The sequence below is a fragment of the Aspergillus bombycis genome (assembly GCF_001792695.1).
Source record: "Aspergillus bombycis strain NRRL26010 chromosome Unknown contig00056, whole genome shotgun sequence".
Taxonomy (NCBI): Eukaryota; Fungi; Ascomycota; class Eurotiomycetes; order Eurotiales; family Aspergillaceae; genus Aspergillus; species Aspergillus bombycis.
In genome coordinates this window covers 65,111-91,681 of record NW_019170058.1, presented here as the reverse complement: position 1 = coordinate 91,681, position 26,571 = coordinate 65,111, and the positions used below count along the sequence as shown (strand labels likewise).

The following is a 26,571-nucleotide window of genomic DNA, read 5'->3' as shown; positions in this document are numbered from 1 at the left end:
ACCACATTTACATTCGACACAAGAAGCAGCACGCAGGACGCATCGGGTCCATGACATGATACCACGATACTGGGATTGGCGCATTGCAAATTGGATGGAATCGGGTATTCTATCTGACGCGCATTAGGTAGCAATGGGTCGGGAACAATGATAAAAAAGTTTATTGCAAGTTCCACACATGCGCCTGACATGTGTCCGCCGTAGACTCCTTTTTTACTAGTAAAGCGAGTAGGGTTCTACAGAGACCGGGTCACGCTTGATTTCTTTCTGACTATATACTCCGTAACATGTGCGGCTGTGGTACTAGTAGATCGTTTCCATATAAGGTTCCAAAGTCAATGCTTTCCGAAGGTGGATCATTAGACACTCAACATTATATATACCAAGATATCAACCACGTCGCACAGAGATTAAACCCTTCTTCCCCAGTCAACTCAAACCTTCTCATAAAGCTTCGCCTGCTCCCGAACAAACTTTTCCGCATCGACTCCCTTCCGCGCCAGACCTCCCACAATTCTCGCCAACACTGCATCCTCACAGAGGGGCCTCTCCACATGCACCTCGCTGACACCGTCACTCCGCTTCGTAATACTAAACGGCGTTCCCGGCCCCTCACAGTTGAACTGGGCGTCTCCGCCGCGCAGGGAGCAGATCTTATTCGTTGCACATTCGCCCGTGCACTCCGTGACGTTGTAGCCTCGCGTGGTGCGCGACCACCACGCCTGGAAGACGGAGTCGTCCTTCTCCATTTGGGCTGTCACCTTGTGCCAGAAGGCGGGGGTCATTTCGACCGTGGGGTCGGTGACGGGTGGGGTCAGCAGGGAGCCGTAGGCTTCTTTGGCGGAGTAGTATTTGACCCACTTCGGTGGGGTGTTGGGGGAATTAGTGCTGTTGATGTCGGCCGTGTAGACGGTGTAGTCGAGCACGGCGAAGGTGACGGGGTCGATGTCGTAGATGCGGAAGGCTGGGGCGCCCGAGTCCGGGGTCATGGATGGGGTGACGTAGCCGATTGCGGTGGCGGAGTCGGCGGTGCGGGCGGTGTAGTTGGTGTACGAAATTTGGAAGAGGTCAGTGTGGGTGTGGCCGAAGAAGAGGGCGGCAATGCTGGCGCTGTAGCGGTTGATGATCTGGTCGAGGTAGTGCGAGTAGTCGTGCAGGGTGTCGGTGTTGCCGGTGGGGATGTGAGCGATCATCCAGACGCGCTGGCCGGCGGTCTCGGCGGCTTGCAACTCGGAGATGAGCCACTGGAGTTGGTTGTCCGGGTCGTATTCCATTGGTTCCTGGAAGGCGTAGAAGTTGTACTTGTAGTAGAAGACGCTGTTGTAGGAGATGATGCGGAGGTTGCTATTGGGGTGGACAATGGAGTAGGAACCGTGTTTGGTGGTTGAGCTGGGTGAACCCTCGACCAGGCTGGACCAGTCGCTGGCCAGGGCATCGTAGGCCCATTGGGGGTTGTGGGAGGCCGGGACTTTGTCCGAAGGGAAGAGATTGACCGGGGCTGTGTCGTGATTCCCTAGGGCCGCGTAGACGACGCCCAGTTTCCCCAGGTTAGAGTAGGTGGAGTTGAAGCTCTGGAGGACTGCGCTCTGATTCACCAGCCAGATGTCGTGTGGTGGAACGTCCCCCGTGTAGATGGAAAACGTTGGGTCGAGGGCCGCGATAGCGTCCATCATCGAGTCCTCGAGACGAAGTGGGGGATCGCAGTGATGGTCACCCCAGAGCCCGCACGGGGTCGAGGTATTACCGGGGGCGTCCTCCGGGGTGAAACTACGACAGCAAATAGGCTTGGTGCATTGTGCATTGGCTCCGGGGGTGTACTGCAAGTCAACGTGCGTGTCACTGATGTGTGCGACCCGGATCGGAGAGTGACCACTCGGAGGTGGACGAGTGGCCGAGGATTTGGCCACGGGGAACGTGAGGTTGTATGGCCGAACGTCAGGGTAGTCACAAAGACCGGCGATACTTGAGCAGAAGGTTTTGGACGTATGCGAGCCGACCTTCAAATTCTTCAGGGTGTAATAAACGGCCGTGCCTTCTTCTTTGATTGCGCCCTCACAAACATCGTCATCCTCGATCTGGCATGAGGCATTAACCGACGTCCTTTTAGACTTTGACTGGTGATGGACTCCGTCCGAAAGCATTTACTCACCCCGGCCAGCTTACATGCGTCCGTCACAACATGTTCCAATGCACTTTGACCCAGACCAGCTACTAGTTTGAGTGCCCCCAGCAGGCCCTACGAGAGTCACGAGAGTCAGCTCATCTTGCTTTCCGTGGATAGTTTGGTGTCCATCCGACATACCTCACAGCCAGCACAGGTGACTGCTCCTTTGAAATCGTCCCAGATCGTGCCAGCCAAGTCGGCCTCGGCATTAGCATGAGTGCCAGCCAGAGAGGCCAGGGCCGCAAGGAAGTAAGCTGGTCTCATGTCCCTAGTTTGATATGGGGTCAAGATCGCTGACCACACTGCAGCTTATCTTCCGCTGTCTCAAGTCCTGTCCACGAAACAGAGCAGAACCTGCCGGCTTTATAGCGGGGTGTCGCAACGACTCCAGCCCCTGAGGCAGCGCTTCCCGTCGGAAGCCGACTGATCGTCCTGAAGAATGGGACGTTTCATTCTGGCCTATTGCCTCCGGGCAGAGAGCAGAACTCAGGGCAATCGAGGGGAGACGAGCCCATGTGATGGCTTGGGTTGCATCGCGAGCGAGCGGTAGGCTCCGTAGCGTTCTCCGCACCTAGATTTAGTCACAAAATCAACGCCTGACATGGTGGAGAAGGGCCACGATGGTCACTAGTCAAGCGTTAGCGAGAGTTAGTCGAAGTATGGGGGACCATTGTACATGGACAGCGTTACTTCATTCTTCAGGCGGTCGTAATTGTCTCTGTGATATGAAGATCCTCATCAATCGAACTGATAGATCTGATCGAACTGCTCCTGATTTGCAGCCGAGGCATTGTCCCTTTCAGGATGCCAAGAGCGAATCCTGCAGTTGTTCCAACCCCGTCCTATTTTTGTCCATCAGAATCAATACTAGTAAGTTTATTAAGTGTCACACGTTCCCAACTGCACGGTAGATCCCCCTGTACGAGAGGGCTTATATTCAGATCCTTTCGAATTATGCGTGGGGCATGTATGGGAAATGGACTTCGATCTTGATCGCAACAATGGTTCTTGTGATTTCTTATCCTGGTGTGGGGGGGCGGAAGAGATGAGAATCCCATCGTTACGGATTGGGTTGCATGCATGCGAGGGATGAAGCGAAAATAAATTAAAAAAAAAAAAAAGTGGCTGAGTCAGAAACGACGAGCTGATATGAGGTTAAAAAAAAAGGAAAGGAAAGAAGACCGGAAGCAGAACGGATGAAGTGAAAGTTAAGTCATGTATGTCTGTATGTACATACATACCTCCGAACGACAAGCCCAAGACATACCTTCTTTTCTCAAGATCGGCCGCTTCCCTTGACTCTCCACGGAGTATAAGGAAGAACTTCAGGTTACCAGTCCAATTTTCCCAAAAGGTCCATGGCAAACTGGAATTCCAGTCATCGTCACCTTCGTGAGGAGGCTGCAAACTATTGAAGACAAATCAAAATACGCAGGATCTCATCCCTTGGGCGAACAAGACCCACGCCGAACCACACAATTTCTTTTCTCCGCTTTCTCCTCATCGTCAACCTTTCTTCCTCCTTCTCTGACGTTGTCTCTTGCAAATTCTCACTGTCTGACGACTGCGTGATAGACTCTTCTTTTGGCGGATTTTCTCGGGTAAATTGACCTCGATTAATATTAATATTGCCAAGTTCAATAACGACACATCCAGTCTTTCCAGCCTCCGCCCCTCCAACAAGCTTCCTGGTCTGCGTGTCACACACACGCACGCACGCACTCTCTTACTCTGTACTCGGTCAATTTTTTTTCGTCATCGGGGATGCCCTCTTTCTTTTCTCGATTCCTCCGCATTCGATGACCATGGAGCCGTTTCAACCTCGAGAATTAACGCTTACCTCTCTGTCGAATTCTCTTGCGATAAGTTCTGAATGGTCGTGAAACACCCTTGGGTTGTTACTCTGCGATCTCCGGGGTTCACGCGAGGCTTCGTGTGCTGTGGTCGCGGTCGCTCACCATGGAGGACCGCAGACCAGAAGTGCTGGTCGTGTCCATTGTCTTCTTCGTCATCGCCTCCGTCTTTGTCGCACTGCGCTTCGTCTCGCGGGTTTTCATCGTTAAGAAAGTCGGACTACATGACTATTTGATGTTGTTGGCATGGGTATGTCTGGTGTCTCGCCCGTCGGTTGCATACGAATGCTGGAATTCGAGCGTCATCGCATGGGGGGAAAAGAACAGACGAACGGCGAAAACAATGACTGACGTTACATAGGTCATCGATTTTGGCTTCTCATTCTCCCTCTTTTATGCCACGAGGAAAGGCCTAGGCCTTCATGATGACGACATAGCTCTGAGTGACCGGTACAGCCTCAATCGAGCCAATTATGCATTCACTGTGCTATATGTGAGTTGTCCGCTCAGGTCCGGTCGGCTCCGATTGCTGATTGAATAGAACCCCGCGTTGATGGCGGTCAAAACCTCCATCCTCGTCTTCTATCTCACTCTAACCCAAGGGGAAAGGGTTTTCCGTTGCGCAAATTATGTGACTCTTTTTGTCGTAAATGCCGCCGGATTGGCGCTCACACTGGTCAACGTCTTTCAATGTCGTCCGGTTGGCGCGGCCTTTTCCTATCCCCTGGCCCCGAATGCACACTGTACCGATATCCTCACGCTATACCTTTCTTCCTCTCCGGTGAACATCATTACCGACCTGGCCATTCTTTTCTTGCCAAACCCCATCTTAACTCAAATGCGTCTTCCGCGGAAACAGAAAATCATCATTGTCATCACCTTTAGCTTTGGTTTCTTCGTTGCAGTAGTTGATGTTATCCGCATTGCCTACCTTCAAAATGCAGCTACATCGCGCCAAATCTTGCTGAGAGAGATCCACCTGCAGGACGCTAGCGGTGACGACCTAAATTGTATGTGTGACATGGCTTCATCCCTCAACCAACTATTTAACGCCCCATGCTGACCTGACAAGGGTATGCTTCTCTTTCGTTCATGTGGTCGGTGGTCGAGGTCAATGTGTCGGTCATGTGCGCCTGTGTGCCTAGTCTTAAGCCTCTCGTAGCGCGAATCGTTCCAAAGATGATTCGGGACACGGACGATAGCACGACCGTACCAGATGCCCCCACGGCTGGGCCTCTGGATATCCCAGATATTCCAGATGTTACTGAACCTGCGCCCCTTCCAACTCTCCCAGGTCCCAACATGCGACGACGCTCGCAGTCCGCTAACCATAGTAAATCCTCCCCGTCAGGCAGTGGTAGCAGTGCCAGTCGGAGAGAGACGGATGGTTCAATAGATCTCAGAGAGTTCCTGATGGCCAATAACCCGCCTCCTCAAGATGCGGAAGCGAATACAACTATCACCACCTCATACCTACCTAGTATCACCTTTTTCGACTTTGTCAACATGAAGAAACCGGCGAATATGCTGAAGCTAAGCAATAAGGAATCCATTGCGCCGATCTCCCTAACGACGATCTTGTTTTTCCTGTGGGGATTCGCTTATGGGTTGCTGGATATTCTCAACAATCAATTCCAGGATATTGTTCGTTTAGACGCCTGGCGATCGTTGGGCCTGAACGCCGTTTATTTCGGGGGTTATTTCATAGGCCCACCGCTGGTGGGCCGCACGGTGCTGAAACATTGGGGGGTTCAAGTCGACTTTCATCACAGGCCTGTGTATTTACGCTTGCGGCACTTTGATATTTTGGCCCTCAGCTGTTCTGACTTCGTATTCTGCCTTCATCGTCTCTAACTTCATCGTTGGCTTTGGATTAGCAGTACTGGAAACCGCTGCCAACCCGTTCATAGCGCTGTGTGGGCCCCTAGAGAATTCGGAGATCCGATTGAATATCTCGCAGGGTGTCCAAGCGATAGGAAGCGTAGTTTCGCCGCTCTTAGCGAAAAAGGTCCTTTTCAAAAAGGTGACCGACGTTTCTTCTCTGGTTGATGTTCAATGGACTTATCTGGGCATTGCGTTATTTGACGTGCTTCTGGCTGTGGCTTTCTATTACCTACCAATCCCAGAGGCATCAGATGAGGATCTTCAAGAGCTAGCAAACCGGCGTCGGAACGACAACATGACCCTGGTCGCTGGAATTCCGGTGGTCTGGTTGACCCTAGGACTAGGAGTGTTTTCACAATTTTTCTACGTCGCCGGACAGGAAGTAATCTCGCAAAGCTTCAATGCTTTTGTCGAGGATGCCTACCCCAAGTAAGTTGACGGTTCACTTCGATATTCCTGGACGTTCACTTATTCGAAACACAGTTCCCGCCTTAGCTCCTTTGATTATCTGACCATCGCCCATTCTATCTTTGCGGTTGGTCGTTTCCTTGCCGCCTTTCTGCAATGGTTCTTGAAGCCACGATGGATTCTGCTTATATCGTACATTGGAATGATAGTATTCTCCGTACTATGCATGAAAACGACGGGAATCGCGGCGGTTACCATGGCTCTCATGGTCTACCTTTTTGAAAGTGGCGCATTTAGCATTATATTCGCCATCTCTCTCCGCGGCGCAGGCCAACACACAAAGACCGCTGCAACGCTTCTGACGACAGCGATCAGCGGAGGTGCCTGCTTTCCGTTCGCACAATATGCAGCCAGCCTCGCTGGGGGCATGTCATTCTCATATAGTGTCCTCGTTGCTGTCTTCTGCGCCGGTGCCATCTTTCCGGTGTACTTGAACCTAGTACCTGCTGCAAAGAAGCAGGTTGACCCGGTACCAAACGAACACCTCCGCCGCCCACGTCGCCACCGCTCTAGACCCAATATTGTCCAGCGCGAGAAGGAAAACCCTTCTGTGGGCGGAGTCTATTCACGACGGCGAAGCGTCCTGTCGGACCTGCTGCCAGCGGTTACCCTTTCTGACCAATCGTCATCTCAGCCCGACTTGGCTAATAATGGGCAACCCCGTTCAGCTGCCCACGGCGGCCTTCAACATGATTTGGCCCCCTGGCCTGAATCGTAATGCTAATCTCGCTTTCGACTGTATTTTTCTTTGCAGTGTTTCTACTTTTTGTGATACCCTATTTCGCGATATTATCATTTTAATTGACGGTTACAGTTTGCTCTTGCTTTCTTAGCATAGCGAGGCGTTGAGGGAAAAAAAAGTTTAGGGTATGCTTATGCAGGGTACCTCTTGAGCTAGACCAGTGCATATACCGGTTGACTGGGCCGATGTTCGGAGTAAATAATTCTATAGTTGTATATGCCCAGAGTCTTTGAGTAATGTTATAGATTCCTCTATGAAGTGAGGGTCCAACACATGAAGTATATACCATATAGAGGGAACAACAATGTACGGGAAAAGAACTCTCGTGTATATAAATGAGTTACACGACCCTACGGCTTTTGAATATGTGAATCAACACATACTCTAGTCAAGTCCATCACGCATTAGATCGTATAATATCGCAGCATGTTCCTCATGTGACTAACTAATGCTCATCCAGACCATTCTCGAGACACTTCAAAAAACGACTCTGGATGGTCTCGTTTCTTTGGTTGCTTGTCGAACCGCCTGCTGGGCAAGATCTCGAAGACTAGAAATAAATCCGGTGATGGCTTGCAGATGGGCGGCTTTATCAGCTCGAGAAATTTGTCTCAGGAAGACCCGCTCAGTCGTGTGCTCTGTTACTGTCAGGAGTTGCGTATCACTCGCCGCGCTCTCAGCACGTGGATTCTCCAGCAGGTTGCAGAATATCGTGAGCATTGCTGACATGGGATAGAAAAGGAGAGTCCTAGATGGCCAATAGAGGGTTAGAAGAACGCTGTGTGTAGTTGGTATAATAAGGACGAAAGCCAAGTTCTGTACATATAGGTCTCTTACCAAAAGCTCCCTACACTCACGAGTGATTTGGAACAATGCAGAAAGAGTAAAAGGGATCGACTAGCTTCCACGGATAAAGTTAGGCTTAAGCGTAGTCCGTCCATCATCCCTGCCGGTGTGGAAGTCGAACGCCACGCTTCGCATCGACTTCCAGCTAGGTGGATTATGTTAACGCAGAAGTAGTAGTTTAGATGTGTCAGCACGAGATACATCGTGTCGACTCGCTGGTCTTCGGAGGTTTCTTTTGCGAATGATAGTTTAGGTCTCAGATTTGAGGGCATAGATATTCTCCAGAGTTCTAACTCTTCGTCTAGTTCCCGGATTGATCGAATGACTTCAGCGTCGTTTTTCTGTAGTCCACGGTGTGAGTAGAGAGTGGTGAAAATTCGAGATTTGACCATGCTAAGCCGTAGATCGATTGGAAACAGAAGGCTGTGTGCATTTTCGATCGCAGAATATGTCATCCCAGACTGCAATTTCTCGGTGTAACCGGGTGGTAGTTGAAGATCGCAATCTTCATCCCTGAGACAGTGGCTCTGCCCAGTACGCAACGAAAGATCCTTGTCAAGGGCATAACAGAGCCAAAAAAGGTCGCGAAGGTGTTTCCTAGTCGCTTTGTCTCTGGAACCACTGACGGTAGATTCCGGCATCGCGCATGGATCTCCCATTGTGTGAGCTCCCAGAGCGATGATGAAACGTGATGAGATCGAATTATAGTTTGTTGCTGTTTGCAGTTCGCCGGTGAGTATCCCTAGTATTGACTGGGGATCGATCAAGATGAATGGATTAGCGCAGGTTCCCAGTTTGAAGTTTGAAGCTTCCTTTTTGATGAAAGATAAAACAGCAAAATAGAATGGATTTCAGTACCAGTAGAAGAGTTGTCTGCAATGCATCCAAGTTGAGCGGTTCTTGAAGCAAGGATGGCAAAAGAGCATGGGCTTTCATGGCATACTCGTCTCGAGGGATAGGAGGCGGCTTAGGGGCTGTACAGCGAGTGGCAGGATGATCTAAGCTAGAAACCAACGCGAGAAAAGCGAAGATGCATGCTCTTGAACTAGGAGAATGGGCTCTTGTATCGTGGCCAGGCAGCGAATAGGCTGCACGTATCGTCTGGGAGAAGAGTGACGAGTTGATGACAGGAAAGATTGCGCGGATGGCCGATGAAGTATACATGTCCAGATACTGCTTCAGTACCGTCCGCGCGGGAAGCCCAGAAGGTGTTGACACGGCCTCATGGACACCATCTAGGTTGGGGGACGTAGAAGATAGGGGTGGTTTCTCCCATGGAGCATGGCAAAGGTTTGGAAGAGGAATAACAGTCCCGGTTCTTGACTCAATCCAGCGGAGACCCTCTGGGAGAAGACTCGGTATTCCTATCTGCGGAGCAATATTTCCAATCTTCCAACCTGCAAAGTGAATGATCCTGGGGGACGGCAGTAGCGGATATGCTTGCTCTAGTTGGACAGGCTGTTTTTCGGGTGGTCTTTCTTCATTAGCAAGTAAGTAGGCGATCCAATGTATGAAAGGATAAGATGAAATGAACAAGGTGATGGGACAAGCAAGTACAAACCTATGGCTGCAGCTTCTGCTCTGCGTTCATCGATGCGCCGAATACGGTCGATCAAGCTAATTCTTTGGCTACTATGAGGAATTAGTTTCACGGTTGGTCATGACTGATTGTCAAGGAGATCGAAGGAGGTTGAGAAAATACGAGTCTATCTATACCTGCCATCCTGACGTCGTCTCTTCGAACGCCAGTCTGACGAAAATGTGCAGACCATATCATGGTGAATGCACCAGTTACATTGGGGACCAACGCGGTCACATTTGATCTGATCCGAGGCAGTTGTAAACTGTGGCTATATAGTGTAGTATGGATGGATGTACCTTTCGTTTGTAGCACGCATCACAGGCCGTTACCCTTCTGGGAACTGGGTCCTCCTTGGGCATATCGAACGAACTCACCTGGCTGGTCAATTTGATTGGACTTCACACCGAGATAATTATCAAAAAGTTTGAAATTAACAGGAAAAGAAAAAGTATCCTAGAGACTTCAAGTTCCACTCCTTAGGGGCACATTAATTCCATTAATTACCTCATGGCCTAGTCCGGAATTGATACAGAGCCGCTTAGCTAATCATCTCCGAGTAACGTGACCATTCGGCGATTGCCCTTGCGTTGTATAACTTGTATTGTTCTACACGAGGGGACAGCATTGCAAGACGGGCTACGTCTACAGCCTCAATTGTTGTATGCCTTCCTGTTACCAATACGGATATCCCTGGCACAGTGTCTGTATGTTCATGGTAAATTTATGAGCATTGCAGTCGAATATACATCCACATGGGATCAATTCTTGTAGACAACATGGGTCGTTATGTCTATAACTGGGCTTCTTGTACCAGTTGATGTGCATCCCCAATTGGGTCTGACGGCCACGTGAAGGCGAACATATCCCTAGGCACCTCCGCGTCAGACACATAGGAACAGAGCTCCTCCAACATCTCCGCCCGTCGCTCGTCGTGGGTTTTGGACATCATCATCACGGTCACCGCGTGCTTGTACCGCATCCTGTTGTACAACTCCAGACGTTGCGGGATCTGCTCTACGGTCATGTCCTCCGTCATCACCCCACCAAGCGCTGCCGCATCTTCGAATGCTTGAGCGGCGCCTTGTCCTTGGTCTGCGGCGCACCCAATCAGTATACAAAGTGGAGCACGAGGGAAAAAGCCAATTGCACGCATATAAAAGTTACTTACGAGGTAACATGGGATGCGCAGCATCTCCAATCAAAGCCAATTTGCCTCTCACGAACGTGGGAGCTGGCCTGCGCGAAGCCAGGCTCCACAGCTTCAGATCTTCCGCGAGGCGACACATCTCCTGAAGCTCTTCGCCAAAATCCTGATAAGTCTCTATCAACTGGCTCAATTTGCCCCCATCAAGCCATGATGAATCTCTGGCGTTCGTCTCTTTGCCCGCAGGGTGAATACCCGCCACGTTCAGCAACTGGCCACTCCGACAGGGATAAACCACGGTGCGTCGGTCATGCGCCGCGAAGACATGCACGCCATCAATGCCTGTCTTCGCCATAAGTGTAGCAGTTAGTGGATTGGCCTGTATCTTTTCCATGGATACCAAGAAACGAAAGCAATTCTGGCCGGTACTCTGACGTCCTTTGTTTTCTCCGACGATGGCCTGAACGGTGCGAGACTGGCAGCATTGGATAACTTTAGTATCAGGTAGGTTATGTAAATCATGATTCTTGAAGGACAGCCTACATGAATACCGTCAGCCCCAACAACTAGGTCAGCGACATATATGGTACCATCCTCGAGGACCACTTTGCCGGCCTCTGCATCCTGTGGACAGCAAATATGAGATCAGTAAGCGCCACCTGGTACAATCAGGGCCATATTGGGTGCATAATGACGTACCACTGATAATACACGCGAAGAGAGGCGGATGTTGATTTTACGGCCATTAGCCTCGTTAGTGGCTATGGTGCGCAGGGCATTATGCAGGTCAACTCGATGGGTCAACAGCCATTCATCTGAGGTATTTAGGGCAATCTGACGCTCTTTTGTCACCTGGCCTTCCGGCTATTCACAGCTACGCCGGCAAAAACAGAAACACCAGCAGTAACTCACAATGGGGGTCCACATGAGATTCCCAGAGGCATCCCACACCTGTAATTTCTTGCAGTAGACGGGATGTAAACTTTTCAATTCACATCCCCAGGCCTTGAGAATTCGGGTGGCATTGGGCGCCACATGGATAGCAGCGCCAACTTCGTTTAGAAAACCTGACTGCTCAATAACCTATGAACAGGATTAGTCAACTCCACCTTCCAAGACAGTGCAGGATACACAGCAAGATAGGGATCATCAGACCTGGACCTCATGGCCTGCACGGCTCAATGAAATTGCAGCACCCAGGCCAGCGAGACCAGCGCCAACAACGACTACATTGATAGGCATGCTGTTCGTGGACTATGCGCGATATCAAAACTCAAAGAGCACAATCAAAGAGTCAAGAAAAGATAGGAGATCTGAATAGATGGAATCAACCCTTTTTCGCTAACGGAGAGGCTAATCTTGAGGACTTCGGCATCTTATAGACGAATCTCAGACACTTTTATAGTTTCTTGGAAGCGACAAGGACTAGGTATATAGCATGGAATTCTTCTCCACTACGATCGATGGGCGATGATCATCGTCTCAGGGTGGGGTTTCTCGTTTGAACGTTTGCGTTGCATTGCCCATGGCTCAATCTGGCAAGGATATGGACACGTTATGACTGAACGGTATTAGTAGTTCGGGGGGCATATATTCCACTCCAGAGTATGCCCTGATATGAACTGAATACAAATAGACAACATTAACAAACAAGGCCTTGAAACTGCCTGATTCCGACGACAGATCCTTGTCTTCTTTTGGGGGGGAATAGATGATCGTCGTGTTCAGTAACCATGGACTCAATAGAATACACTTCCGGCTCCTTGCTCGAGGTCGGATTACCGGCAGGCAAAGGGTCCTTTCCTTGTCGCTAGTAGCTTCACTAACGAGACGATCTTGGATCCGATTAGCAGGCAGTCCGACTGCCTAATGCCACCCGCTTAGCTAATTTGCTCCGATTAGCTAAGCGGACAGGGAGGTTGCCCTAAGAACAACGTCCTCAGTTGCTTAGACTCAATGGGTCCAACAGCAATCATGGCCTGGGCTTACGCCGGAGGTGAAAAGGGAAACCCAATGAGGCGCAGAATTAGGATATAACCTACAGCTCGGTGAATTATCCGCTCGGATGTCGGACGTCGGTTTATCAATGGCAAATCCATGGGCTATATTAGGGGAACAGTCAGTCCCCTATGGGTTTCCCTGGTCCTAGGCGGCGCCTTTCTTTCGTTTTTCTTCTTTCTTCTTCATCTCATTGTATGTTAAGAAGTCAATCGTTATTTACCCAAGGCTTCTTCTTGCCATTCTGTTTCACTGGAAAAACCAATACCATCATCAATCATACCGACAACATCCCAATCCTTCAGCCAGCGACATGCAGCTGCCAAAACCATTCTTCGGTGCGCTGGCAGGAGCGTTTATTTCTCTCCAGTTGCTGTTTCTCGCGAACATGTGTTATCTGTATGGTACTGCCTATCACGATTCGATTCGATTCAGCATGATGAAACTTTTGTTTATAGATTATGATCAGGACGTGATAGGCCAGTCCGTCATGACAGCGTACGATCAACTAAAAAGCCCGTCATTTCCAACCATCCAGCGACATTCCGTAGACGAATACCCCACGGAGCAGGATGTGCGAAATGCTGTTTGCAAAGGTCACTATTGGGGTGCCATATATATTCCAAAGCAAATGCTTCCTCCCGCTTAGCCACGGCGGTTTCTTCCGCAGAAGCCGCTAGGGAGTATAATAACTCTCAGGCACTGACTTATATCTGGAACGGAGCTAAATACTCTGCCTATGCCCAAAGTGTGTATTCGATGCTGGTTCAGCTCGTCCATGGTACAGCCGGTGCTTATGACCAGATGAATGGAACTACAATATTATCCACCGCCAATGTCTCCGACCCATACATCGCCAAAACTGTGCTGAATCCTATCTCAAGCTCTTCAATTGATCTCCGGCCTATTGCTCAAGGAGTTCGATTCTACTACAACACTGTTTCCATGGTCATGCCCATCCTGCAACAGTTCTTTTTTCTCATGGCGCTCAACGGTATTTCCGCACAGTTCAACATCTTCTCCGGCCTATCACTAAAGCAGAATATCGCCCTCCGGCTGGCTTTCTCCATTTGCCATACCTTCATCGCCTCCCTCTGTATGAGTGGTTACACATGGGCCTTCCGGGAGGATTGGAACGCCACGTCAGATCAATTTGGGCTGACATGGATGGCGATCTGGCTAGTCATGCACCTAAACTTTCTGATCATCGACGCTGCCACGGCATTCATTCCGATGCAGTTCATGTCATTCTTCATGTTAACCTGGATCATCCTCAATGTCTCAAGCAGTATCGGCCCCTTTGAGCTCTCGCCAGGGTTCTACTGGCTGGGCTATGTTTTCCCTGCCCACGAACTCTACGAGATCCTGCTTCAGATTTGGACTGATGGCTGCAACCCGCACTTATATCGCGCCCTTCCCATTTTATGGTCCGAGTGGGTTGTTGCTCTTGGTCTGTCTTTTCTTGGAATGAGGAAGCGCACTAAGCCGGCCGTCCCTGTCCAAGCGACCAGTCAAACAGCGAAGGAGGATATGGCCTGATTGATAGACCTGGTTTTTTTCCCCTCTTCGTTTATGCTTTCTACCTCTTGTTCTTTTTCTCCAGCTCCAATATATAGTTATAGAGAAGCCATATTTACCTTGGTTTGGTTCCAGTCTAGGACAAAACAAACACATCAGAAAAATTCTAGCCAGCCTGATGGAATCTTATGCAGTTTGCTAGCTTAATGATATGTATATACTAGTACTATACACACATATTAATGAGATGTCTAATCCTGTTTGATTGATTTAAGAAGTATCGAACAAATCGGGCTTACTTCAGTTGATGAAAGATTCATTTGTACAAAAGAGAAGGTGCGGTTTAGTACCATTACCAGTCACAGACTGCTTGATAGGGAAGACTACAACACTTAATGATTGTGATACTTTCAGACGAGAATTGGATGAAGAAAATTTTTTGAGTATAATAATATTTATTCATAAATCATGATTATGTGCAAGACATCAAACGATGTCTAAAATCATAATGGTTAAAAAAGGCAAGCAAGAACACCGGCGCCTCTATCAACCAACCGCGCTTAAACAGGCAAAAGGAACCAAGAAGGATCATCATCATAAACAAGAGGTATCAATGGAAGCATGAATCAAAGAAGCTGACTTGAGGGGAAACATTCGCAGAATGTTTACCACCAGTCACCCTGGTCCTTCATGGCAGCAGCAACCTTGGTGAAACCAGCAATGTTGCTACCGGTGACGAGGGAAGGAAGGACGCCCTCAGAAGGAGTAGCGTACTCGATAGCAGTCTCGAGACCGTTCTTGAAGCAGTCCTCCATGATACCCTTAAGGCGGGCATCGACCTCCTCGGAGGTCCAGTTGATGCGAGCAGAGTTCTGGGCCATCTCAAGACCGGAAACGGCGACACCACCGGCGTTGGCAGCCTTACCGGGGGCGTACCAGATGGCGGCAGCACCCTTGTTGGCCTCACGGTGGGCCTCGAAGATATCGATGGCGTCCTGGGTGGAGCCCATGTTGGAACCTTCGGCGATGAACTTGCAGCCAGCGTCGATGAGGGCCTGGGCCTCCTCGCCGGAGACTTCGTTCTGGGTAGCGGAGGGGAGAGCGATGTCGACCTTGCCGACGTGGGTCCAGGGACGGGCACCGGGGATGTACTTGAACTTGGAAGCGAAGGCCTCGGTGTTGGCAATCTCGGAGATCTGCTTGCGGTCGACCTTGATCTGGGCGATGGTGTTGATCTCCTCGGAGGTGAAGCTACCCTCACCGTTGACGATCAGGGAACCCTTGCTGTCGGAGAGGGAGACGACGGAACCGCCGAGCTCGATAACCTTGAGAGCGGCGTACTGGGCGACGTTACCGGAACCAGAGATGGCGACGCGCTTGCCGGCGAAAGACTCCTTGCCGTCGGTGGCGTGCTTGATCATGTGCTCAACGTAGTAGACAACACCGTAGCCAGTGGCCTCGGGACGGATCAGAGAACCACCCCAGCTGCCACCCTTACCGGTGAGGACACCCTCCCACTGGTTGCGGATCTTGCGGTACTGGCCGAAGAGGAAACCGACCTCACGGCCGGTGACACCGATATCACCAGCGGGGACGTCAGTGTCGGCACCGATGTGCTTGCAGAGCTCGGTCATGAAGGAAACACAGAAGCGGCGGATTTCGTTGTCGGACTTGCCCTTGGGGTCGAAGTCGGAACCACCCTTACCACCACCCATGTTCAGACCGGTCAGAGCATTCTTGAAGATCTGCTCGAAACCCAAGAACTTGAGGATAGAAAGGTTGACGGAGGGGTGGAAACGAAGACCACCCTTGTAGGGACCGAGAGCGGAGTTGAACTGAACACGGAAACCACGGTTCACCTGAACCTGGTGGTTGTCATCCTCCCAGACGACACGGAACTGGATGACACGCTCGGGAACGGAGACAACGGCGAGAGCCTTGCGGTACTCAGGGTTCTTCTGGAAGAGAGTGGAGTTCTCAAGGGTAGAGGCGAGCTCTGGAAAAACTTTTGTTAGAAACAATCCGACAAAAGATCTATATATAAAAAGAATAGATCAATGAAATATAAGTTTCAGATTACATACCCTTGTAGGCCTGCTCGAACTCGGGCTCAATGGGAAGGTTGGACATCTTGAATTTGCTTTGGGTCTCTTTTGAGAAAATATGTGAAGGTGAAGGTGAGGGGCTTATCAAGTATCGATAAGAAACCGGTGGCAAAAAGTGTCAATTGACCGAAGTCAAGGCTATTCAAGGATATTTAAGGATAGAGAGAGAGAGAGGAGAGAGATGTCTGGAGCAGTGAAGAAGAAAGAGAAGAGACTTGAGGCGAGAAAGGAAGGGAATTTATGTCCGGACAGATATCAGCGGAGGGCGGCGAGCACTGAGCCGGAGTCGGACGAGAAAGAGGGTGGGAATGGCCGACGGGGGAGGACAGTAGGAGTGGAGGTGGGCCGTTCGAGTCGATGATTCGTTGAATGAATTAAGGTAGGGGACTAGGCGGCTAAGCGGAAGGCCGGCACCAGCGCACTGGTTAACGTCCGAACTTCGGGTGTGTTATTCGATACTTTAAGGTCATCATAATCTGCCCGTTATCTATCGGCGGAAACCCGCCCCCCGCCAGTCCGCTTTTGGTTCCGGGAAATCCTCGTGGCTCGAAATTTTTTAGATGATTCTTTTTATGGAACGATATCGGGAGAAGAAGTCGGGCATCGATGCTGGGTTAACATTCTCAAAGGATGATTCCCTTTCTATCCCCTTAGGACCGTTAACATCTGGAATCCTCGTGGTTGAATTCACAGTCGGTCCATTGCACTGTGTACTGTACCATGTTCATTGCCAAGACCGGCGAATCCTCCAGTCCCGATTCAAAGTGCCGGCTCACGTGTATCCCGCTAATCCTCATTCGAGCGGCGTTCCTGAGGCCCCACAGGCTCCTCCATCGAATCTCTTATCTGATCATTTTACTCACTACCTTATCAGTAACTACTAACCGATTGCAGTATCTGACCACATTCACCGGGGCACTTCCTTCCCCCCCCTCAACGCTCAGACCAATTGGTCGGGGGCGCATGGACTACCAACCGCTCCCTTCCTCTTTGATATGATGGAGATTCCTCCGAAACAAGGATGAATAGTACGTACTATCATTTCCTCTCGCTAAAGGCGGGACGTGCTACACCGCACGCTCCAATTTAGTTTAACGTGGGGTGAGGGTCATGCGACCCCCGCCGTCCAACAAAGACGGGGTTTCCTCACGGCAAAGAGAGATGGTTACGATGTATCTCTCTGTCGTCTACGGAAGAATTATGAAAGCGGGTTATGTTGTCGTGCTGCTTTGCCCGACTGCAGTTCTCTCGGCACGGAGCGCCGCCCTCCGCCTCCATACCGGATACGGAAATCCGAATCGGGTTCGACCAATACAACTTCAGGGTTACAATGTTGGCCGATTCAAAAGAAGGCCACTTTTCAATTTAGCCAAACACCCATGGGATAATTGTCAATTCAGGATTGGGCGACGATATCCTAGAAGGGCATCGTTTAAATGAGTCTACGATATGGTATCTATAATCTGGGTATAGTTCTGCCAACCTGTATAGACCGAACTCGGTTGAGGACTCGGTTCGAACAACGTGTTGACATTTCCTGTTTCTTTGTCTAAAACAACCATCCGTATTCCGAAAAGGCCTCTGGGAGCAGACGACATCGCGTTTGGTTCTACTAATGCGGAGTAACTGGCGGGGTGATCCCGAGCCAGTCCTGACTCAATGATTCATGAGTATACGGGAGTACGTCTCCCTCGCATATCATATTCAGTAATATCATTACCTCATGTCTACCCCGGGCTTGATAACAGGAGCGCATCGTACATTCAACCCCGGGCGACTCAAAGTCTCAAACGAGGCTGTGTACCCACACCTGCCCTCTTAGTGGAAGATCGTCAGCCAAGCTCTCGGCTAATGCATCTCAATTATGGTTTGGGCAGCGATCAGGAATGCTGAATCCACGAATAGATTTGCTGGTAATAGACGATTATGCGAAGTCTCTCCGTCATAAATAAGGTCTGATAACCGCTCCGATAACGGCGTCCTTTCCATCCCCTCATTTATATTTGTCCTGTTGTTTACAGCACTACGTATGCATTCGATGGCTTTATACACAGCCAAGAAGATTTATGTGTGACCATCTCAGCACAGTGATACAAGTCGCCTCACTACATTGTCAGGTGTTTTTTTTATTGGTCGCTTTCATACTGCTTGTTACCAGAATTTTGGTGCTAACCCTTTGTTTTCTTTTCAACCCCAAGTTCATTAATCTCGTAGTGACTAGTACCCATATCGCAGCATTTTCTATAAGGAATTGAAAATTGGTCTAATGAATAACATCACAGTCTTACTCGTTCTTTAACTCAAGTAATTCCAAGGTTTTCGCCCAAAGTTTTGCTTCACCATCCGGGTTGTACGCCCACGGAGCATGGCCTGGTCCATGTCGCTTGGTCGGCTCAGCAGGTGTTGCGATTTGACAGTTGTCCAGATATTTTCCTCCGGTGCCTTCCAGCTCCCTCGCTACGGCACCCCAGACGCTAGTCGCGGCTCCCTGTTCAGGACTCTTCCAATACTTCTTGAGCCAGTCATCCCCATCCCACGCGGATTTCTGTTCATCCGAGACATGACGAAGGAGCTCGGTGGCGATCGCACCAGGGTGCAGACTCAGAGCATGAAGACCCTTTGAGCCATAGCGTCTCTCAATCTCATTAGCCGTCCAGATATTTGCTGTCTTGCTTTGACCATAGGCTTTCCATGGTTCATATTCGCCTTCTAAAGTGATATTATCGAAATGAACCGACGAAACCCGGTGAGCGCTGGAAGCGACCACGACCACTCGGGAGTGGAAACCAGCGGTTGATGAAGAGAGCAAAAGTGGCTTCAGCAGGTAAAAGAGCAGGAAATGAGCTAGATGGTTTGTGCCGAACTGCGTTTCGAACCCGTCCGCAGTCCGACCTTCGGGGCATGCCATCACGCCGGCGTTCTCGATCAGAATGTTCAGAGTACTCTCTCTAGATCTGAATTCTTCAGCGCATGCGCGGACGGATGCCAAGGAATTCAGATCTAGGTGGAGAAGATGGACTCGTGGACTATCGACGATCTCACTCAATGCGGTCTTGGCCTTTTGTAGGTCTCGGGCCGTCAGATATAGTGTCGCTCCTGTGTGGAAGAGGGCCTTGGCGGTCTCGATGCCGAGCCCGGATGAACAGCCTGTGATCATGATCACCTTGTCAGTGAGATCGTTTATCCGGTTTTCATCGTGGACGATTTGTAACGCGGTAGGTCGTGCATCGCCAGGTCCCTGAAGGGACTCATGAGCTTTGGCATATCTTGATTGTGTAGAGGACATTGCTGAATATATATTCTAGAATAGAAGTTAAGTGCTTGTTAGGGAGGATGTTGTGTTGATTAACAGAGAAGATGAACCAACCATCTATCCTAAGCAACACGAGCTCAATTTATATCACAATACTTTCCTTCTAGACTGTTAACTAAAACCCAAGTCGTACTGACTAAATTGCCATCGTTGCTTATTCACAAGAAGCTATTGGCGATAACCCCGATGGTTACTATACGCAGTCCGTCAGCGACAAACACTATTTGATTATAAATCCTTCTTAACTCCTTACCATTCTATTCTACTCACTTTGAACATGCCCCTATGTCCGCTCAAACTCCGGAGGGAGGGTAATCCCTCATCAGGAGATAATCACAGCCTTTAATTCCTTCGGCCGACGGTATGCCGATCGTTTCAAAAAATTCGGCCGAATCCCAGTGCATCGGACGCTAAATCAGATTCCAACTCTACTTAGTAAGACTACTGTATTTCTCAGGACCCAACGAACCAATGACAAGGGCCAATCCAAGCCTGAGAACACTTCCTTCGCCCGAAACAGTTTAGGTTCCGCCAAAGTATTTCGGACTTTGGCTACGTCATGGTCGTAGCTACTAGTAGGTTTCATGCTTCTTTGGGGTTCGACCTGAACGATTCTTCATAATATCTAAAACACGATGTACGAAGGCACTCTCATTCAACAGCAGCTTCGCTGTTACAGATCGCATTGCAATATGAAATCCTTGTCCGGAAACTAATTCCAACGTCAAATCTATCCGATTCAATCGCCGATCTCCCAACACCATGTCTTCCCCAACTCAGGTCCTCTTCCCATCCTTCCACCTGAAGATTTGCGGTGAACTCTACGCACCAGCAGACGGTGCCCCAGACCGCAAAGGCGCCGCCGTGGTAGTCAGCCACCCGATGACCGGTGTGAAAGAGCAAACCTCGACCGACCACGCGAAAGCTCTGGCTAAGGCCGGCTTCTACGCCCTCACCTTCGACGCCGGTTACCAAGGCGAAAGCACCGGCGAGCCCCGCGGCCTCGAAGACCCCCACCAGCGTGTCGAAGACATCAAGGCAGCCGTCAGCTACCTGACAACACTGAAGGATCAGGTGGACGCATCGCGGATCGGAGTGCTGGGCATCTGCGCCTCGGGCGGCTACGCTTCCTACGCCGCTCAGTCGGATGCTCGCATCCGCGCTCTGGCTACCGTCAGCGCGGCCTGCGTCGGTCGCATGACACGCAACGGAGGTGTGCATGAACACAACAAGGAGAATGCCCAGGCTATCGCCGGTGCCCTTCAGTTTGCCGGCCAGTGGCGGACTAACGTCGCCAGCGGTATTCCCAGTGAGGTCCCTGCCATGTTCGATGCGACGAATGTGGCGGACGATGCGGACCCGTTCTTTAAGGACGCTGTCGCGTACTATGGAACGGCCAGGGGAAAGCATGAGCGCTCGACTCAGAAGGTGCCCCCCGTCAGCTATGATCTTATGATTCCTTACGACTCGTTCAACTTCCAGCACCTCATCTCGCCCAGACCTCTATTAATGATTGCTGGCAGTGAGGCGCAGACGCTTCACTACAGCAAGAAGGCAGTTGAGACTGCGAAGGAGCCTAAGGAGTTGTTCGTTGTGAAGGGCAAGAACCACTTTGACATCTATGATGATCTGAATGAGTCTGGCCCCAAGCTGGTTGATTTCTTTGGAAAGAACCTTCAATAGACTTACCAAATGATATGGTTTACACGCGTGAATAATGGATATGGATCTTTAACCCTGTATATAGTTAACTAGGAATGAAATGGTTCGCCTGCATCGCAATGCGATTAATCGTTCAAGTTGGTAGACGCTAAGGAGAAACCATGTGTTCTCTTCTTTTGGAGCTCAGGCATTCAAGAAGCAGATTAGAATAACCATGGAGGTGATTTGGAGTCGTGATCAGTGATCACAGTGCACCGGTCACCATATCAGCAGCGATATTGCATATTAGACGGCGATGATCGAGTAAAACATGTCTTAGGCAAAAGCACCGTTTGAAGTGGTGGATGTGCCTTGGACCCCCAACGACCTACTCCCAGCTGGTGCAAGGGCATTGTAGGTACTTTTGAGAGAAACAAGGTATTTCAACTTAGAGCCTCCGAATGCTCAAGACAAAGATTACGGACGTCTGTAAAGTAACGAGGCATTAACACCAAACACGTCTGAAAAAACTGAGGAAGATTATATAGGAGAAAATTCACCAACATGATACCTGTACAGCCTCGGTAACGGCAGCTCCCCTAGGTAGCTCCAGCATGCCGAAGACTCTCCCGCACTCTCGACAGTCCCATCGCGACGACATGGATGCGCTGTGTCCATATCAGATTTGCCGCACGAAAGGGGTAGACGCGGATTCCGAAGCGCAGAAACTGGCAGAGTCCATGGGTTCCGATTGATTGGGCGCCTACAGAATTCCCCATAGGTTTCAGCGCGCAGTGATAGCCCTTGCATATTTTGGTAGGGCCATCGCAGAGGCCCGCGACGCTATCCATATGCAAGCAGCGAACCATTTCAAGGTATCGTCAGTAGAAATCAAACTTCGGGGTTCCATGATCCTGGTGGGACTATTGTCATGTGGCGCACTTTCGGCCGAAGGGAGGATCATCTTGGGGATTGATCGGTGAGGCTGTTGAGTTTAGGCACCCATTTCGATGCTTTGTTTGGCGGTGGGGAGGGGGACAATGATACGTAGGTTATTCTTCTCCATAATGAAAAAGAAGAAGAAAAAGGAAATACAAGCGAAAATGGAGACGGGATGGTCACTAGTCTGTCGGAGTTGAGATTCACACCGGGTTATTCTTTTTTTTGACATTGGTTTTGAAGGCATAATTGGGTTTTGTGGCTACAATTGGATATGACAGACATTCGACGCCAAGATATCAGAACAAGATCACCGTCGCTGATCTGCAGATTTCCACATGGTCTGGATGAATAGAGGTCTTGGTGACCAAGGATCTCAAAGAGAGTGGGTCTTCGAATGACCTCCTGACACGGAAATATTCTCATGGACAATGGCTTCAAACCGCTTGCTGTCAATACGATCGACCAGGAATCCATGTTTCCCGGCTCAGAATAAGACGAAAATTACGAATTTCATTACTGTTGATTTTGACCAGTCCTCCGCTGAGAACAACAGAGATGCAGCAAGAGGGTGCGAAAGAATCAGGGATCGTCAGGGCCAAGTGTCAATGGCGATATAGATCAGGTTAGGTAACGTGCCGTCGCCCTCTTCATAGTGTTCCCGAAGTAACATACGTCGCCCAAACACATGGTTAGGACAATTTTCCCATAAGAAAAAGGAAAAGGAAAAGGAAAATAAGAACAGAGAAAAAAGAAAGGAAAGAAAATGGAAAGGGAGAGAACCGCGGGAAGGGAACTTGTTCTTCAAAGGCCGAGGCCGGGAATCGGGATTCAAACTAGACTACCTAATGATAGCCTTACCAATGCTGGCTAGTCTACTCAAAAAATGTATCCACGCTGTCGTTGACATAACTATAATTCAAGGAGAAGAACGAGAGAGAGTCACCATTACAAGGACATGGTGCCGCCGTGGGTATATGTGTGGCCTAAAAGAGATAATCAAATAAGGACTATTGAGTTGACACCTCCTACGCCTTGCCCTATGCCGGCTGGATTCGGCCAAAACGTAAGAACTGATGGCCAATTTGGATTAAGCCATATGCCCAACCATCCGTATAGTGTTAAGCGTATCCCAAGTTCTCCACTTGGACTTTACTTAGTGCTCTCTCGTTTGTTATTCCTTGCTTTGGGTTCCGTATATGATCTTGGATTCCTGATGCCCAATCGCAACCCCTGCCACGATTATTCACTGTCACCCTCATAAGGCTCGGCTTGCACTGTACTTGTTCCTAATTGAGGTCCCTGCATTAGCAGGGGAGCCATGTTCGGGAGGGAAAATAAGACGTCATTAGAGCTACCCCACAGCTCAAGACGAGAAAGTCGACCGGTAGTATGTTCTTTGGACAAAGCAAAGCAGGATTCAGCACCAGAAATTGTTTCACCGCTTGAAACAGTCGGCAGGCTTGACTATCCAGGTAAAAAGATGCGAGGCATTTCCATCCTGAAAGTAATACTTGGGAGGTTCATCCGAGACAAGGAGACAACAAAGGGAGCAAGCACTGACCTACAAAGTGTTTATTCTTTACCGAAATAGGCTTTGTGGCAAATTGTGGCTAATGCACTCTAATAGAAATGGTGGCTGGCGGCCTGCTCTATGCACTCTCACATATGTGCTGGACATCTATCACGCCACAGTGGCAAAATCTGCGAGGCTGAGCGCAGATCGCTGTGGCTTCCGCGGCTTTCCGAAGAGGGTGTCTTTATACCGACTCAATATTGAGGTGTTCACATAGTTGAAACTAGCACCTTGCTTAACCGCACTATATCTTGTGATATCTTCATAGCTAGGCATCAACTTATCGATTGGCCCGCTGGCCTATAGGAGGTGTGTATGTATACTAGTATACAGATCGTCTTCGTATGTACCTGCATGTAATTTTGCAATTAGCATACAATACATAGCTCGATCTATCTATCGAAATCAATTTAGTTTCTATCTACCTATATCCTTCCGAGTTGGACAACCTATAATCAAAGGTCGCCTAATCCCTCACCTTGAAAGGAGAATAGTCCCGTCTGTAGTGTGGCAAACTTCATCCAGTACCCCTTACGTCTGTCAGTCCACCAATTAAGCTAGAAGGAATAGTACGCATGGGTCTCGTAAACGTGCATTTGCACCTTATGTGAGTGAATTCCTGGAAATACCTTCGGGATCATCCCTTCGGCGTTAAGTCATTAGGATGTGCCGCTCTTATCCTGCATATAATGGGGCTGTAGGACTTGGCGTTGATAGCGCGAAGCATTGGTCCATCGGTTTTAAACTTGGCCTAGTAACTTTGTGCTGAGATCACTTCTCGAGATAGATCAACGAATACATTCTTTGTGAAGAGGTGGTTGGAAAAACAATTAAGAGCGGGGTAAAAAAAAACACCTTAGGGACACTCGACTTCAACCTAATGATGAACTGACACAGCCAACGGCGATCTCGCATACTACAGCACACCGCTATGCAGTTTCGCGACTGCATCAACATCAGTTCTAGCCTACAGACCTCGACCACTCATGATCTTTGGTCTTGAAGACGCTGTTGGGAAATTGTTGTCCCTCGAATCTTCCATTCATATCAAAACACAACAGTCCCAACAGAGATCAGCCTAAGGACCATGGTCGAGGTTGCAGAACACGGGCGGGATGCATCAATTATGTCTGCATCACATTCCACATCCACCAGTGTATCTATCAGATTCTGCCAGGGGTGATATATTCCTTATTCGCATCAGAAATATGCCGCCTCAACCACACGTCACGGCAGTGGCAACTCGCTTGTTGCTGCTCACCGCTCATCCTTCCATTCTCTACAACATCACTGGATGTATACAATACATGGTTATGCAGTTATGGTGCCAATTCACGTCAGCTTCTGGCTCGAGCAGAATGTCTGGAGCCAACCCTTGGATTTTCTGGGTCACTATTGCTTTTTCTAGGAACGTATCTGCTTGCGTGATCTACGATGACTGGACAGAAGATTAGTAATAATGACTGGGAGGAAATATTGGCTGAATGTCAGCTATGACACCGTCGATTCTACTAGTATCCAGCAACGGTATTCGCATACTAATGCGGTAGACACCTGACATTGCAGGGTGTGGATCTGACTAAGGCGCAAAATCTCCCGTCCGCATCACGATGTGGCAAATCCCTCTAGACCCCAGCCGTTCAGCCGACAATATATGCGAAGTTTTTGATTTAAGAATTCAGTTTAATAAAAAAGAGACAAATGACAACAAGACAATGAATCCCTTTTCCGAAATCATTTCAGTTTCTTATTATCATAAGCATCTTGGTGTCGGGAAACTTGCGGTTGAAGGATGGGGATATCCTTACTAAAAAATTTCTCCCTTACATTACATTACAATACCGACTAGGTACATGGTGTGGACCTCATGTGCCTAGGTAGGTAGGAATCACCTCGATATATGACTGTACTCTGTACAGACATGCCTGTATTGCACAGCATAAGATTCAGTAGGGTCAGGGTTTTTATTGCTGCTGCATCTACTTGTGGTAGTTGACCCTGCGTGCAGTGGTATGTAGATAGTGCTGATATCTTTTCAGTGAGTGAATTGATCCATAGTTTACCTAAATCAAACAATTACCCAACACACCCAAAACTGCTATATGTAAATGTCTAGCGTCACCTGAACCATGAGGGCAGAGTAGTAGCCTAGACGTACAGATGCAGATGCGAGCGTCACCAGTTGGGATAACATGTCGCTCATCTACAAGCCTATCCCCAGAGACATTTACAATTTTGTTCTCGTTGCTTGGAGGATAATCCAGGTACAGCCCGGGATACTGTGTGACAACACTAAAATAAAAATAGCAGTAAGAAAGAGCAAGAATTGGCTCGGAGTGGCTCTATCTTTCCACTTTACAAGTTTCGTACAAGAGGATATGTGCATATAGTATATAGATACATCCATACATGGAAAATGATCCTAACTTCTAAGGCAGGGCCAAATGGTTCTTGTATGTGGACCCTGGCCCATGTCTTGTACAACCTCGTAGCTCTGTGGCTAGCAGCATAAGCTATAAACTGGTAGTTACACAGCATTGTTCTATATAATTATAATGCATTGACCTCAACTACTAGGAGGTGAGAGGTAGGAGTGTCTGTCAGCGTATTGTCACAATCACGGGGAAACAATTATTGATGTAAATTCAAACCATGGTACAGTATGGGGTTCACTACTAGGGGGATAGATTTCTACAGTTGTCTGGAGTGGATCTGATTCGGCGATCGTGTATCTCAGGCTTGATGGGACGTCCCCTCTTTTTTCTTTTTTTTTTTTTTTTTTCCCTTTCTTCTCCTGA

General features: G+C 49.2%; 8 protein-coding genes across 8 annotated transcripts; 3 read left to right on the top strand and 5 right to left on the bottom strand.

Annotated features, from left to right (window-relative positions):
- Positions 1-434: 434 nt before the first annotated feature.
- Positions 435-2,428, bottom strand: ABOM_006798 (sphingomyelin phosphodiesterase; the record flags this gene model as incomplete). The annotated part of the gene is made up of 3 exons (XM_022533927.1): positions 435-2,075; positions 2,150-2,236; positions 2,303-2,428. 3 exons carry the CDS (start codon positions 2,426-2,428, stop codon positions 435-437), a joined length of 1,854 nt encoding a protein of 617 aa, XP_022388070.1.
- A 1,695-nt stretch (positions 2,429-4,123) lies between these two features.
- Positions 4,124-7,087, top strand: ABOM_006797 (putative MFS monosaccharide transporter; the record flags this gene model as incomplete). The annotated part of the gene is made up of 6 exons (XM_022533926.1): positions 4,124-4,267; positions 4,379-4,510; positions 4,559-5,027; positions 5,090-5,713; positions 5,790-6,330; positions 6,385-7,087. 6 exons carry the CDS (start codon positions 4,124-4,126, stop codon positions 7,085-7,087), a joined length of 2,613 nt encoding a protein of 870 aa, XP_022388073.1.
- Positions 7,088-8,008: 921 nt separating this feature from the next.
- Positions 8,009-9,898, bottom strand: ABOM_006796 (fungal specific transcription factor domain-containing protein; the record flags this gene model as incomplete). The annotated part of the gene is made up of 6 exons (XM_022533925.1): positions 8,009-8,102; positions 8,159-8,709; positions 8,816-9,435; positions 9,519-9,589; positions 9,674-9,801; positions 9,869-9,898. The coding sequence occupies 6 exons, from the start codon at positions 9,896-9,898 to the stop codon at positions 8,009-8,011; spliced, it is 1,494 nt and encodes a 497-aa protein (XP_022388074.1).
- A 431-nt stretch (positions 9,899-10,329) lies between these two features.
- Positions 10,330-11,925, bottom strand: ABOM_006795 (monooxygenase; the record flags this gene model as incomplete). Its single annotated transcript, XM_022533924.1, has 6 exons — positions 10,330-10,631; positions 10,708-11,158; positions 11,227-11,307; positions 11,383-11,517; positions 11,596-11,766; positions 11,839-11,925. 6 exons carry the CDS (start codon positions 11,923-11,925, stop codon positions 10,330-10,332), a joined length of 1,227 nt encoding a protein of 408 aa, XP_022388071.1.
- A 1,069-nt stretch (positions 11,926-12,994) lies between these two features.
- Positions 12,995-14,220, top strand: ABOM_006794 (SNG1 family protein; the record flags this gene model as incomplete). Its single annotated transcript, XM_022533923.1, has 2 exons — positions 12,995-13,277; positions 13,331-14,220. The coding sequence occupies 2 exons, from the start codon at positions 12,995-12,997 to the stop codon at positions 14,218-14,220; spliced, it is 1,173 nt and encodes a 390-aa protein (XP_022388072.1).
- A 644-nt stretch (positions 14,221-14,864) lies between these two features.
- On the bottom strand, positions 14,865-16,329 carry ABOM_006793 (glutamate dehydrogenase; the record flags this gene model as incomplete). Its single annotated transcript, XM_022533922.1, has 2 exons — positions 14,865-16,195; positions 16,284-16,329. The coding sequence occupies 2 exons, from the start codon at positions 16,327-16,329 to the stop codon at positions 14,865-14,867; spliced, it is 1,377 nt and encodes a 458-aa protein (XP_022388077.1).
- A 2,259-nt stretch (positions 16,330-18,588) lies between these two features.
- On the bottom strand, positions 18,589-19,590 carry ABOM_006792 (short-chain dehydrogenase; the record flags this gene model as incomplete). The annotated part of the gene is made up of 1 exon (XM_022533921.1): positions 18,589-19,590. The coding sequence occupies one exon, from the start codon at positions 19,588-19,590 to the stop codon at positions 18,589-18,591; it is 1,002 nt and encodes a 333-aa protein (XP_022388078.1).
- Positions 19,591-20,379: 789 nt separating this feature from the next.
- Positions 20,380-21,300, top strand: ABOM_006791 (alpha/beta hydrolase; the record flags this gene model as incomplete). The annotated part of the gene is made up of 1 exon (XM_022533920.1): positions 20,380-21,300. The coding sequence occupies one exon, from the start codon at positions 20,380-20,382 to the stop codon at positions 21,298-21,300; it is 921 nt and encodes a 306-aa protein (XP_022388075.1).
- Positions 21,301-26,571: the final 5,271 nt, after the last annotated feature.